Genomic DNA, 15,134 nt, shown 5'->3' on the forward strand with positions numbered 1-15,134 from the left:
GGGGGGGGTGGGGGTGGGGGGCTGGTGGTTTGTTTTGATTTGCTTTCCAATAAATTTGGCTGCCCTAAACAGCAAGATGAATAATTACTGTCAACATTCTATATTTTCTTATTATTCTATTACAGGCCTGAACCTAATTTCTGTTAAATCCACAAATATTCTCTCACTGACTTCAGTATGTTTGATTCAACTACTCATTCAAATTCCTTAAGATTATACTCAACTTACATATTAACAAATTCAGTTTCGGAGTCCACCAATTTTTTGCAGCAATTCATTAAATCAGTTCTAAATTCTGACAAATGCATTAATTAAAAATATACTAAGTTCAGACATTGTCTACCTCTGTATTAAACATTAAACTAATAGACACACTAAAGAAGATACACCAATATAAAAGAAAAACATATCTAATTGGATAGTACTTACAGGGAATATCTCGGTAGCCATTTTCTAATGCACGGAAGTAATTCATGAATTCTTGAGTTGGGATTTTGAAAACTTCAAACAAACCAGTGTCTTGAAACAAGGTATAAGTTACCTAAATACATATTAAAATGGATTTTAGTCTGAAAAATAGACCTAAGCATATTCTGCTTTTTCAACTTTAAAAATGTTCTTGTTTTTAAAATTTTGCTTGCTGATAGAGATGGAAATTATGAAATTCCATTAAAGATTATCTGAAAGCTATTGTCATAGAGATACGTTTAATGATTTTTTAGCACAAAAATGGGGGTTTTTATCATCCTCTCAAACACAGAATAATAAAAGCTTTTATTTCTTTACTGATAAATTCTATGCACGACTGATTATTTTTAATAATATTCTCCAAAATTTTCATAATGTTAAAGAACTCATGCTTTATTCCATTAGTGACCTAAAAAGAATAAATCTATATTCTTGCTTATTATTGAAAAATTCAAATTACTTAACTATAGTAGCAGAGCCATTAATATAAAGAAAACCCAACACTGTATTTATTTTTGAGACTTTGGCAAAGAAATTCTATTTCTTTTATTCAGTATGACTCATCTTGGGTATCTTTAACAAAGCTAGCTGGTAAATTAAAAAATATTTCAAAAATGTACTCAGAACACCCACACATGTATATACTGTGCAAATATATTATGGTTTACAAGTAGAACTTAGTGACTACAAAAGACCTAACCCCCCCAAGATTGCAAATATTAAGAAAACTTTTCAAAACAAGTCACTGCTACTCATTTTTGTCACTTCTTTCCCAGACACTTGAGAGAACAAATAAGTTCTGAAGTGTGGGAGGTGCTCAAAGGAACACGAGAGCAAAATGAGGGGACATCCATCCCTCTCCTTCCACCTGTCCCAACCATTCCCCTTACACATACCCAATCTGAGAACCTTACAAGTGATGATGGTAAAATACAGTTTTTAATTGGCGTTTAAGTAAGATATGTACCAGATGCTTACAGCACAACAGACAAAAGGACTGGGGCAGGAGGAGGAGAAGGACAAGTAGTACACATACATACAGTATCAGGAAGAACTGATACAGAAATTCTGGTAAAGTAGAAACCTGCACACTTAAGTACTTACAGGTTTGAACTATCCCCTAGATTGCACACAAATGAAATGCAAGCTAATGTGGATCACAGCGTACTAGTATACTACAGTAAAAACACCACTCAAAAGTGGATTGTGGCATTCTAGTCTGTATATTAACAGTTGTCACTAGCTGAGGTGACAAAAGACCTGAAAACATTTGATTAAACAAGACTAACTGAAGATTTAAAACAATACCCAGAATATTGTGTATTATGAAAGAAAAGACAGTGTCTAATGACAAAAATGAAATTATCCCCATTGTTTTTTCCGGTCAGTATAGGTGCAGGCCTATGGTTGCAACTGCACCCGAGTGCTTCTAACCTGTTTCCTTCCCTCCAGCTGATTGTTCCTAACACTACCGTTGAACAAGAGTAACATGCATTCTACTCCAGGGTAGGAAATTAAGATACTGGCAATAAAAATATTTTGTGGTCAGATCAGAAGCAAATCCAGCTCATACTATAGCTCCATGATTGCTAAATCCAGTATAAAGAGACAGAAGCTTCCAGATGACACTGATGAATGGGAGAGGCTGGGGAAGAGCAAACAGGATCATACTTTTGCACCTGCCAGTAGATTGGCTTCAGCACAACATGAAACTGCACGAAAGAGTTTAGTAATAAGTCAGAAGGAGATAAAAGGGATACTACATGCAGAAAGCAGCATGGAAAAAAAATCCCATTGTTTGTAGGATCAAGAGGCAAAAGACTGCCTAAAAGATCACTTCTCTTCCCCCACAGGTGTAGCTCTGGCAGAAATATTTTACTGAAATAAAGAAAAAAGAAATGGTTGACAAACAAGGTATTAATTCTGAAAGCAGGAGACAATTTTTCATAGGAAATGGCATATTACTACAAAACCTAGTAAGTGTGAATCTAACCTATTTTTACATTGAGAATAAAACTCAGAAAATTTGGAGCAAGCTGTCTATAGATAAATCACTTTTTATGGTTTACAATGAGATGGAGTACATGAGAAATGATATTTCTACTTTTCAAGTTAGCATTCATATACATGTTGACTGCAAAACTTCTTCAAGGTTTAAATAAACTATATAAGCACGACAGCTTTACACACCCTCCCTCATATAATAAAAGACAACAAACCTGGCTAAGAATCCTTCCAGACTGGTCTCCCATTTCTTGTACAAGGTCAAAAATCTGGAAATTCCAATTGTTCATCTTCTCCATTAGTGAATCATGGTCTAATAACATTGTTTCTAATGGAGGACTCTGCTCCACCTGTATGAGAGTAAGATACTTTATCATCTCTAAAATAACAATGAAAACGATTTTGTCAGTTGTATTGGCAAAAAAAGCCATGAAAATGATAAATCATTATTGAACTTATTGAATGGTACTGTAACTATGGCTATGAGAAAATCATAAATCAGTAGTACAAATAGCACAGTTAAGGGCTTGACTTTCCATATTTTGGGGCAGCAGATTCCAGGGCTTTCTGAGATGGTGCTAAATTTTCATTCTTATTTCTTTTTAAACAAGATGAGTTAATAAAACAAAGCAAAAATATGCATAGGCTAACAAAACATTTACTGAGCTTTAACAGTTTGTTAACTGAACAAGCTTTAAAAAAATTGATGCATAAACCCAAAATGTTAGTAAAGCTTAAACCATTTGTCTCCCTGCACTTTCAAAATACTGCACTGTATGAACATTCATTTGTAAGTCTCAGCAAAACTGTCACATTTTTCATAAAATTCCAAGAGAAAACACTAGTCAATCAGTGTTTGAGTATACTATCAACATTAAATCTACACAAATAAATTTTGATCAACAAAAAATTAATACAATCACCATCTTTCTTGTCATTTGCTAGTGAAATTTATGCAAGCTGGAAATACCCAATTGTTAAATGAAATTTGAATTCCAACGATAGGATCATAGAATCATAGAATGGTTTGGGTTGGAAGGGACCTCTAAAGGTCATCTAGGCCAACCCCCCTGCAATAAGCAGGGACATCTTCATCTAAATCAGGTTGCTCAGAGCCCCGTCCAACCTGACCTTGAATGTTTCCAGGGGTGGGGCATCCACCACCTCTCTGGGCAACCTCTTCCAGTGCTTCACCACCCTCAGCGTCAAAAATTTCTTCCTTATATCTAGTCTAAATCTACCCCCCTTTAGTTTAAAGCCATTCCCCCTTGTCCTGTCGCAACAGGCCCTGCTAAAAAGTTTGTCCCCATCTTTTTCATAAGCCCCCTTTAAGTACTGATAGGCTTCTTAGCAATGCAAAAACCTCTTCACAGCATATTAGAAATGATAAAGAAATACTATATTGATAAAAGTTATTGCAAGGTTTTTTTGCAATTACATGCTTACAAGCAGATTATTTTGTGTTTGATCGACCATTTCCTTCCTTTCATCTTTTTTCTTCTCTGTATGGTGGAAAGATTCTTTTGAAACACTAGCACTTCCAATTTCACCTTAAAGAAAATGCATACATAAATACTATATCAATAATTTATTTGTAAATTACTACCATCTAATAATTCTTGAACTAATCATACAGATTCTTCACAGAAATATAAGTAATAGCTTGTTTCTAAACCATCTTTAAGAAATTAACAACAAAAAAGTTGTAAAGGACAAAATTTATTAGACAAAACTTATTTGAAGATTGAGAAAAGCTAGAGGCATAACTTTTTACTTGCAAAAATTGGTTCAGTGATTAGGTTAGCTGAGACGGCAGAGAACTTGTTTGATATATGGAGTACAGAACTATAAAGCTATGAGTGGAAGCCTATTATAAAATTCTTACTCTGAAGCAGGCAATATTTTAGATTATCTTGATTATCCTAAGTCACAAACTAAAATAAAATATATGTATATGAGTTACTTAAAGTATAGGAAAAATTTCATGAAGAAATATAAAAAATTTAATTTAATTTGATTTAAAAAAACCAAAAGCAAGTTGCTATGAAATATTTGTCTATTTTGAAATCCCACCTGATTTTCTGTCTTTATATTCTGCAAATTCTGGTTCTGGTGTTGGAACAGGCTTGAGTATCTGACGTCCACAGCTTACAGAATACATGAAAAATATTTATAACATTCAGTAATTTTCTTCTTTTGCTACTACTGTGTTGTACTGAAAAATATCTGCAAATTACTTTTCTTAAAAAGGCATGCTTTTGAAGGTTCCTCCACCAAGTGACCTTAGGATTTTCTCCTAAATTTGGCACATACAGATTTAGTCTGTACTTAGAAAATAATCAACGATCACCTTCCCTGGACTCACCTCCATGAATTAATAAAGTAGAGCTAATTATATAGAAAGTATTCAGAAATACAGAATTCAATTCCCAGGTAGGAAGTCCTTCTTTTCTAAAAATCTGTAAAATATTGTTACTCTACAACAACTGCTGCTTTCAAGAGTGAGCCATTTCAAATCAATGGCATACATACAGCATTCTTTAGTCTCCCCTGGGTAATATAGTTACAGATTATTATGAGATAATATGCCTTTTTTTCAATACTAGTAGATGATAGGTCTTGTTATATTTTTTCATTTTAATTGTATTCTTTTCAACACATATGAAGTTACTAAAAAACGTAACAGAGTTTACAGTACCTGCTACACATATAACCTACAGGTGTTTTAACTTGCTGCTGAAAATCTGGAGAACTAAATGTGTATCCTGGAGGCTTATGTATATTAATGCTTGGTTTTGTAAGAAAATCAGCAGTATCAGGAAATTCTACAGGTGACCAGCTGCTGAAAGCCCCACTGGAGACAGATCCATGACTAGGTGAACCCACAGGACTCAGACCAGGAGAAGCACCTTCCAAAAAAAACATTATATGGGGTTCAGATTACAATAAAAACATTACTGTTTAGAAAGACTGAAATTAAATTACAAGAACCATTATGAATTGTAAAGAATGTGCAAGTTTTCAAAACACGGTGTATAGTTCACACTGTTAAACACACATGAAGTAGCTAGATCTATTCCAAGTTTTAAGATCTACAACTATGCAGCAGTCTAGGCTACACATCTGAATGGGCAAACTGTGTAACGTTATAACATCTGGCTTTCAAAGGTTTGGTTTTGTTTTTACCTTTGGAAAAACGTAATCAGTACCTGAAACTTTCCATATTCCTTTCTGATTCAGGATTGCTTTTTTAAATTCTCCAGAAAAAAATCATCAAAGCCAATTCAGTATTGATAACTGACCTAGACAAAAATCTTTTACCTCATTGTTTTGCAATAAAGAAAAAATATGCTTGAGACATTTTTAAAAACAAAGTAAAAACCCAAAATGTTGTAACCATATTTTTGAAGCAAGTGATTAAAGTGGGCAGATACTGGCCTTTTTTGACAGTGATGTAACTTTTTTTATTGGCATGATAATCTATCTAAATCTGCCTAATAAGCCATTGGGGGGGGGAATCTAAAGTTTGCTCATGGGTAATTAGAGATAAAAACCAAACAAACAACAAACAACTCCATCTGCCTTAGGTCCATGAAATTCCTCATTCCTGTTCAAACAGTAAGCTAGGGTTTACTTCAGGCTTCTGTCTGTGAAATCTAGGAAAGAAAGCTGGTAAACTTGGACTTTGGCTACTCTGCGCCTAACATGAATTTACAACAAAATCTTGCATTAAGCCAAAACATCATTTCTTTCCCTTATGAAAATATACAAAAGACAGGTTATCTAGAAGTGCCCAAGGTAAGTTATAGCCATTGTAAACGTACTTTTATCAAAAAGAATAAAGTGCCCATGAGTAAAATAATGAGGTATTCTGTGGACTTTCCAAAGCTGAATCACTTATTCTGCTGCAAACCATGAAGCAAAAACTCCATCATAAGTTTTATGACTGTACAGTGCCTGATAACAAATTACTAAGAGAATATACAGTATTGCCCTTAAACAAGGAATGTATAGATTATACACTTCCAACAGTGTCATAGGCTACACTGACTTGACTCCTCACTACTAAGAGTAGTATGTAATCACATTTTGTTGCAGTAAAAGACAAGATTTTTCCAAGTCCACATTGCTAGATGCAGGGACAGAAGTTTTAGAAAGCAAATGTCACTTCACTGCTGCAAAGAAAGATCTGGAAAGTTGAGAAAAAAATTGTAAACTCCCTTCCAGAACTAAACCAGATTAATACTCTAATGTTGATTACTTAATTTCATCCTTTTTACATGTACACATTCAGCAGGTTTTAATGCATATCATTGCACTCTGTATTTTCCACAAGATTCAAAGTAGAAAAGTGCAGAAGGCAGCCCAGCTTTTTATGAAGATAGAACCATTGAGAACGTGCAACAATGTGTTTACATGCAGATCTGGCCTGAGTTTGCGTGTTTCTTGGTGTTTAGAAGAGTGAAAGGAAAACAACCAAACTGTCAGTAAATAACACAGAGAAAACTGGTGAGTTTTGGGGTTTTTAAAGAAAAAATTAAAAAGTGCATTCATCTCTCTCAATCCAACCTGCATGTTTAAACTTTTATAAAACAAAATTATTACACAGGTTTGTTTTTTAAATCATACTAAAATGTATGGGCAGAAATGTCAGAAGTAGTTTTAAAGTTTTCATTTAATATGGGCAAACAGACCAGTTATAATCTCTGAAATACTGATATACACATTATTTCAGCACTCCTGTTACAGTATCTACTAGCTTATTACACTGACAGTTAGAATAAAATCTACTCCAACTCCTTCCAAAATTTGTTTAAATATTCATCTCAGATGGCTATCAGGTATTTAGGAGCATCTAAGTGACACTGTTCTATTACAAAAAGCATAATTATTAAAAAAAAAGTCCCTTATTAATGTATGTGCATGTTGCAATTTTCAACAGGTACCAACCATACTGAACATCATAACATTTTGCAGCTACATGGCATTAGGTGAACAGTTGAGATTTCTACAAAGCCGATGTTAACCGTAATTTTGAGTATTCTCAGAAGCAGATTCAAAATAAAATATTTTTAAAATACATGCAACATGCTGATGTTCTTTTAGTACTACATTTACATGAAAAAGCCACCAGTTATAATACATGATGTGCTAACTACTACCTTGACATCCTGCCACTAAGCTATACAAATTGCACGATCTTACCTGCTCGTCTGGGACCTATATGATGAGTCAATGTCATAGAAGATGATCTTTGTTTTGGTATGGTCAGCAAGTTTGCACCAAAAGACCCATTTGAATGAGATCCTTGGCTGAAAATAGAACAGTAAGATATTTTTTTTTCTTTCCTACCTTGTCTTCCATTTTTATTAAATAAAATGCTTATAAAATGGCCAGACTGTTCTGTTACAGGTCCACTACCATTCAAGAAAAAGAGTACTAGAAAGAACTCGAATTCAAGATCAGCTAGGTAATATATGTCAATTATATGGAATAAAAACTGCTGGGTACTGGGTGAAAGCAACAGAAAACTTTATGCAGTCCTAAAATGATACTGTAAGTATATTCAGACCACGGGCCATAGGTTTTACTTTCTAACATGGTATTTACTTTTCTTGAATGTTTTAACAAAGCAGGCTATTTTCTAACAGATCTGAGAAGATTAAAAGATTGTCATGGTATTTCCAAAGTAACCAATCTTACGCAGCCATGGCTTGCTTTTCAAATCAATTTGGCATATTTAATTAATTATTTTATTTATTATCGTCTTAAAACTAAAGCTGTTTTTGACATAAAGTCATATTGTACTTCAGTAGCTAAATCGTTAAACTCGATTGTTGAATGATGCCATCTGCTGTTCTAGGCATGAAATTGCACTCCAAAATTCCAATTACATATTTCCTTTAGTAAACAAAAATGCGATATGCAATTAAAAATAACTGTATACATGTACTTTAAAGTGAAAATAGTTTATGTAAAACTAATTCTTTCATTTCAGTAGAGGAAAACAGTATTTAACAAACCAGATTTGATCTTGTTTAATCAGATCTCAAACAAAAGTCAAATACAGAAATAATACTTGATCTCTCATCATTTGCTTAAATATATAAATATAAAAAATGAGTTCAAGAATAAACAAAGATTTATTCTTCTGAAGTCTGATGCTGACATGTTAGTCAACTTTAAAAAATGTTTGGGTTGACAACTGGGATAGATTGAACTTTTCACTATTTGTACACTGTTTAGCTATCATAGCTTACAGTATTTAGTGTGGGAAGACTATATATGAACCAAGGTCAGTTCATCTTGAACTAGTGTGTGAATGAGAAACCAAATCAAGAATTTGCATGCAAATAAAACAGCAGCTCTCAAGAGTTCCTTTTGAACACTGTCTGGATGGATAGAAAAAAATTCTGGAACATTAAATCAAATTTTGTAGCAATATTAATTTATTGTATCACTATGGAATATCTTATCTTTCTCAACTCAGCTAGAACTCAGTTGAAAGCAGTCATTGTATGTAAAAAAATATTTTGATTTTTGATAAGCTTTCCTCCTAGTGAACAGTTTGCTGTTTCACTCTCCCTTTTTACTGTTTGCCTGCTCCTCCTTGCTTTTCTTCTAACATTCAGTGGGCCCTTCACTGGGCTGAATCAGCTCCCAAAGGCAGGAAAAACTGTCTTTTTATTGCTGTTATTTTTCCTGACAAATCAAGGGGCTGACTCAAGAGCCACAGCCAATGGCACAAAGTGCTCTAGGAATGCAGGAGTGCCTCTTTTGGAAGCAGGAACAGCTATGTCAGTTCAGCTATTTCACCTAACCTTGTCTGTAAGGTAAGCACCCATGGGGGATTTTGAGATGATTATGTGTTAGAAGTTAAAGGGAACCTGAAAAGAACGGTCAGTGGAAGACGCAAGGAGACAGGGACAATGCAAGTGTTGGCAAGAACTCTGAGGGGCATGACACAAACGACAAAAAAGCGAACACATATTCCAGGGCTGTATGGGGGCAGACAGGAGCACGGCAGGGGAACATGACTAACTAGAACTGCTAGTCATCAGGGTCAAGAGATGATCTGAAAGTGACAGAGTATGAGCGAGGGTGGTTTTGGTATTGCTGCTTTCAATCGAGTGATCTTGAGTAGGTTCTTTGGTCAGTAGGAGCTGTAAGGAAACCCTCTCCAAACATACACTGCATCTGCACCAGAAGTGCTGAGCCTCAAACTGAAGTCCCATGGTTCGTAGTTTAAAGAGATTCTCTGGTCTCTGGTTATTTCCAGTGGATATAACTGGGGAGATTCTTTCAAACACTGATAACCACATCAGCATGAAAATACAATCTTTAAACTACTACTGCTACTACTAGTATCTTCAATTATATTTTATACACAAATCACAATTAAGTTTTACTATGTAAAAACTTGAAGAGCATATTTTATTCAAGGAGAAAAAGCCACTGACAAGGGCCAAATTATTTAAATGGTTCACTTTAAAATTAAATATAATATTGATAAATAAATTCTTGGATGCATGTATATAAACTTTCATTCACTACTAGTAATTATCAGTTATCAGCATAACTCATATTTTCTTTAAAAAAAACCGCATCTATTATACTTTCCTTATGACCTAATGTAAAACCATTAAAGTCTTAAGTGATATCAAGCATTTAAAAAAAAAAAAAAGGCAAAACAACACACATTTTTACAGATTTAAGCTGCAACACAATTTCAAACATGTGTTGTACTTTTCTTACAAGATATTGAGCAAAGCCATACACATTTACATCAAACTAAATGTGTGAAGTTTCACTCATATATAACATTAAGCAAAAAGAAAAAAATGTACATTTATTTTAATCCTAATTCAAAATGTAATCTGAAGTCTGGAAATAAAAGCTTTATTTGCACCATATTGACTAACAAGTAGAGAAGAGATCACTTGCTTAATCTACCTTACTGCTTGCTTGATGACTGTAGGAATAATAAATGTTGCAATAGACACAACAGTGGCTACCAAGTGCAAGAAAGTTATATCATCTTTTTAATTAGAAAACAAATTTTGGGGTTTATGGAAGCTGGAAAGAGATACATATTTTAAGTAAAAAGGAGAAGGAGGAAGTCAGTAAAGGTTTAGAGGTTAAACTAGTTTGTTTTGCAGTCGTGTGTGTTGGACTTTTTTTTTTTTCCTCATTTCCTACTAAAACTGATATGCAGGCCTACTTGCTATGACAGAGCATGCCATTCAGCCTCACAATAACCTGATTTCTACTTGAGATCAGAGTTACGAAGTGTAGTATATAATTAACTTGAAACATTTTCCATGGCAAAATTTGGAGACTTAATTCACAAGATTTTACATTAAATACTTCCTCTGTCAAGTTCCAACATCAGACACGTGAATATTTTAGAAAGGCTACATTTATTATTGCCCTTCAAATGTGGTTAAGTGCTTACCCTGATGTGTTATATTCCTGATGAGATCTCTTGCTGTTACTCCGTTCCCATCTAGAAGATGTTGATTCTATAGGTGGAATGCCAGAAACTCCTGAAGTTCGTCTCAGCTGTGGTGTTGGCAGGCTATTCCTGCTATTTAACCCCTGTTGAGTAATTAACCATGGTTAAAATCTATGTAATTAAAAACAGACATTAAAATTTTATTTATTGTTTGTGAAGACTCTTTATTATTAATTTTTTTATAGTGAAACAGTAAGTATGGTATCTTACATTCACTTTTATTGCTCAAGAAAATAAAAAAGATGCAATCAAATTATTTTTCTTACTAGGAATAATTATTTCTCATATCTCTTTTTTTCTTTCCCCAAATTAAGATATATAAAGATACTTGTACTCTGAAATCCATGTGGTCCACCAATTACTCTTCAGAGCTTTTAAAAATGGAGATCTTCTAGAGATAGTTCCTGTAGGATTACGGATTCTTTTTCTACACATCCCAATCATACAACTACAAAGTCAGCTCTCTAGCTCTCAGGATAGCCTGAGATTTCGATAACTCAGAGGCTAAATATTGACAGTGTGAGTATTGTGAAACTTGTGGAAAGGGTGATGCACAATGCACAGGGTCAGTTCTGGTCCATCAAGGCTCCCTCTCTGCTTCCATACCAGCCCCACAGGACCCGGGAAGCTTCCTCCCAGGCACCTCCACCAGCCTGGAAGCTGTGTCAGTTTAGGCACACTGCAGCCCAAACACTGGGAATCACCATTGTACTTGAACACAAAGCCCTCTGCAAAGCATGGCAATGGCACTCAAACAGTCCTGTATGGAAATAACTCAGGTCTTATTAGCTCTGCCTTACTGAAATACCCCCAGAAAAGTATATCCATGTTTAAATAGCAACTAGTAGAACCTAACTAACAGAAAGGATAGGATCACTGAATTGAAACTGCAAAGCCAGCTCTGGCATATCTGCATCCGTTGCACAGATAACCTATGCATTGTATATTAAACAAATAATAATAATAACAACAATTCAAAAAAAAAAAATCTCTGTGACTGCATTCAGTCCACAATCCACTTGTTAACTCATCCCTAGATTTGGCCATTCAAGGGAGCAGGGTGGGGAGGCGATTCTTCTACATAATAAAGATGTGGGTAATCAGACCTTGCAAAGTAAAAAGGATGCCAGGAAAAAAATGTTTAAAACAAAAAATCCAAAGCAATATTTGCAGTATTGAGTAAGGTCTGCAGGGTCATGTGTGAGGACAGGTGACCCTTGGATACTATCACTTCAAAAGTCTGGCAGAAATAATGACTTTGCAATTTTAAGCTTCATCAGCTGGTCAAAGATCATACTTAACTCACAAAGCTATAACATATTTCAAAAAAATGAAAAGTGTTGTCACAAAAGAGTACAGTCTCTTACCCTGAAAAATCAGACTGCTTTGAGTCTTTGATATGGGATGTACCTCGTCTCTGTTTGCTTTGCTGCAAAGCTGTAGTCACAGCCAGAAAGGTGGAATTGGACAGGCAGAATAAGACCACCATATCGCCCACAGAAACATGCAGCAGTCCTTAACCAGCCCTACCAGAAAGAGAACCAGAGGAGCATATTCTGTGTACTATCATACAGTGGTAGTGGTCTCAGGCTAGAGTGGACTTCTCTGTCAGTGGACCACATCAATCTAACCTGAGTACTCTCTACAATATGGGGAGCACAGCTGAAAATCCCCAACATTGGAGGAGAAAGGTCCACTCTCCGAAACAAGTGCACAATATGGAAAGAAGGCCCCAGCACCTGCGCTTACTTTTTCTTCTTCCTGGCTACTGTAAGAACGAGGGAACACTGGGGATATGACAAATCTCCAGAACTTTCCCCTATTAGATAAAGAAGCAGAGAATAAACAAAACATGGGTAGTAAAGGACTAAGGAACTCCAGATCACTCTATGCTAGCAAAGTCACTGGTAATCACTATACAAATGGGAAAAGTTGCTCTAGAAACACAATTTAGACCGTGCCAGAAATCAAAGTTATTATGAAAAGACTTTCAGTTACCAGCAATAACAAGGCCAGGAGACAAGGGATGTGGATACTCAAGTGCTTGCCTAGACAACTTTTACTTGCCTAAAGTGTGAAAACTAAAAATCATGACTGTTGATAACACCAGAAATCCACCGACCGGGCAAGCAGTCTACTGTCATACGCTAGGAAATCTGGGGACAGTCCTGTCATGATGGAAGTGAAAAGTCTTTCCATTGCAGAGCAGCCCCGAGATGTTTTTTGTCTAACTAAGATTTTCTTTTTCTTTTTCAGGAATTTAAAGAGACTGATCAGTGAATAGCACCAACTGGGCAGCTTACATTTTCCAAGTTGTTGACTACCAAGAAACTCAAAGTGAAGAGTTAGTATTAGATAAACAGTTATTGCTAGCCCAAGGTCTGAAGCCCAGTTTCAGGTTCTTTCTTTTCCTTGTTTTTTCTTTTTTTTCCACCAAAGAGAACAGGCAGGTGAATAAAGGGAATAAATTCACCTCATCAGAAGTGAATAAAAATTATAACTGAACGCACTTTGGAAGCCAGTCAGGGAAGAGAAATAAAGATGTACATAATCCTCAAGCAAAGAAACAACTTGTTTGAAATATGGAGGAGACCTTTTATGAACCTTTCAATATAGTCTGAAAGGTCCCATTTTGAAGAAATACTTTCTTATGATTTTCTTTGGTGTGTCGTAATCTGGAGTTTGCACTGACTTACCTGGTTTTTGAAAGAGAGAGAAATCTTTTTCTTTCTTACAGTAACATACATAGGGGCAGATCTTTCAGCTTACCCTTAAACATATACCAAAGTCAAACATTCATTGAATGATAGTGACAAGCACTATTTAATCCACCAGGTAAATTAATATACAGAAAAAAACCCAAACTTAAAGGAAGAGTTACTTTTAGGAAGGAGGAAAAGAGAATAGCTGTGAAAAAACATGATCTTTCAATCTCACTTAATCTTTATAACCAGTCTTCAGCAATGAGTATTTTTCATTTCAAACAATTTGACTAGCTATATAGAAATTTTAAAAAATTGTAAGCTACATTTTCACATTCACATACATTGTATTTTTCACATTGGCATACCAATCCTTAGTAGTTTTCAAAAAAATCCACAAAGAAAAACATACGGTGAATGATTATGATCCCTACCCAACTGATTTCTGCAGATAACCATGTGACACTCCAAGGAATTTCATACTGCAATGACCCTGCAGGATCTTCCACAGAGTAATTTGTGGACACTGAGCTTTTCCCCAAAAGCATTTGTCTTGACAATGGTTCCCAACAGATATTTCACAGGCTGAATCTGGCTCAAGGCAGTTTATCTGGCTCCAAAACACTAAGCCAACAAGTTGATCGATTTGGGCCAAGCTGCCCACTGCTTGGAAATGGAAGCAGCTACAGGACAGGGACATCCCAAGACCAGCCTCCACAATAAACAGCCTCAAGCTGTCAATACCGGGCTACCCTAGAATTATTAGCTCTGGTGCACTGCAGCTGAGTTGCTGTATTTGAATGTTCTTCTACCATGTTCCTTAACATGTCATACAGTAACTACATTCTTGCTGTCACTTATCTACCCTAGATAATGGAGAAGTGATAGTAGGTTTACACACTGGTCCCATAACGTGATGTGCTGCACAGAAAGAAGAGATATTTTTCCTTTTACATAGCTGATTTGCTTCTGTGGATGGCTAGTTTGATGTTCACAAGAGTAAATTTCTTTGGAAGAAAAGGTCAATGAAAAAGCCACGCTGACAGTAATTGTTAGATCAAGAATGTGGGATAATCAAGAACAGCCCTGATTTTGCCACATCATGAGAATGTAACATCTTCATTTTATATTTGCTTTTAGTTTTTTTAATCCTGTGTTTATTTCAAGGAATCATGTGTTCAGACTGCAGACCAGTGCTTTTATCCGACTATCCATCAACCACTTGAATTTGCATTTTGGTACCTATCTACATTTCATTCAATGTGTTTTCACAGCTGCTCTCTTTTGACCTTAAATGTGGTTCACATGTACTCAGTAAAGAAGCTACTATCCGTAAAGGAGCATTCTTTCCAGATTAATTTTCCATGATAATTTTTTTAAAAATTGCAACACGCATGAATGAAAATTCAAGTCATTTGACCTTGAGCAGCTTTCGATCTCCTTTT

At 35.2% G+C, this 15,134-nt stretch overlaps 1 protein-coding gene across 1 annotated transcript in view; it reads right to left on the reverse strand.

Moving 5' to 3' along the window:
* The window catches only part of PDE3B (phosphodiesterase 3B, cGMP-inhibited), a 97,166-nt gene that overhangs the window by 7,883 nt on the left and 74,149 nt on the right, over positions 1-15,134 (reverse strand). Inside the window, 8 exon segments of the mRNA XM_009332229.1 lie at positions 430-541; positions 2,688-2,822; positions 3,919-4,022; positions 4,546-4,619; positions 5,171-5,381; positions 7,678-7,784; positions 10,928-11,070; positions 15,110-15,134. The exon segment at positions 15,110-15,134 is cut by the window's right edge and continues 16 nt beyond it. Of these exon segments, the coding sequence (XP_009330504.1) occupies positions 430-541; positions 2,688-2,822; positions 3,919-4,022; positions 4,546-4,619; positions 5,171-5,381; positions 7,678-7,784; positions 10,928-11,070; positions 15,110-15,134 (911 nt within the window).

This window comes from Pygoscelis adeliae, unplaced genomic scaffold (assembly GCF_000699105.1).
Source record: "Pygoscelis adeliae isolate BGI_AS28 unplaced genomic scaffold, ASM69910v1 Scaffold839, whole genome shotgun sequence".
Lineage (NCBI taxonomy): Eukaryota > Metazoa > Chordata > Aves > Sphenisciformes > Spheniscidae > Pygoscelis > Pygoscelis adeliae.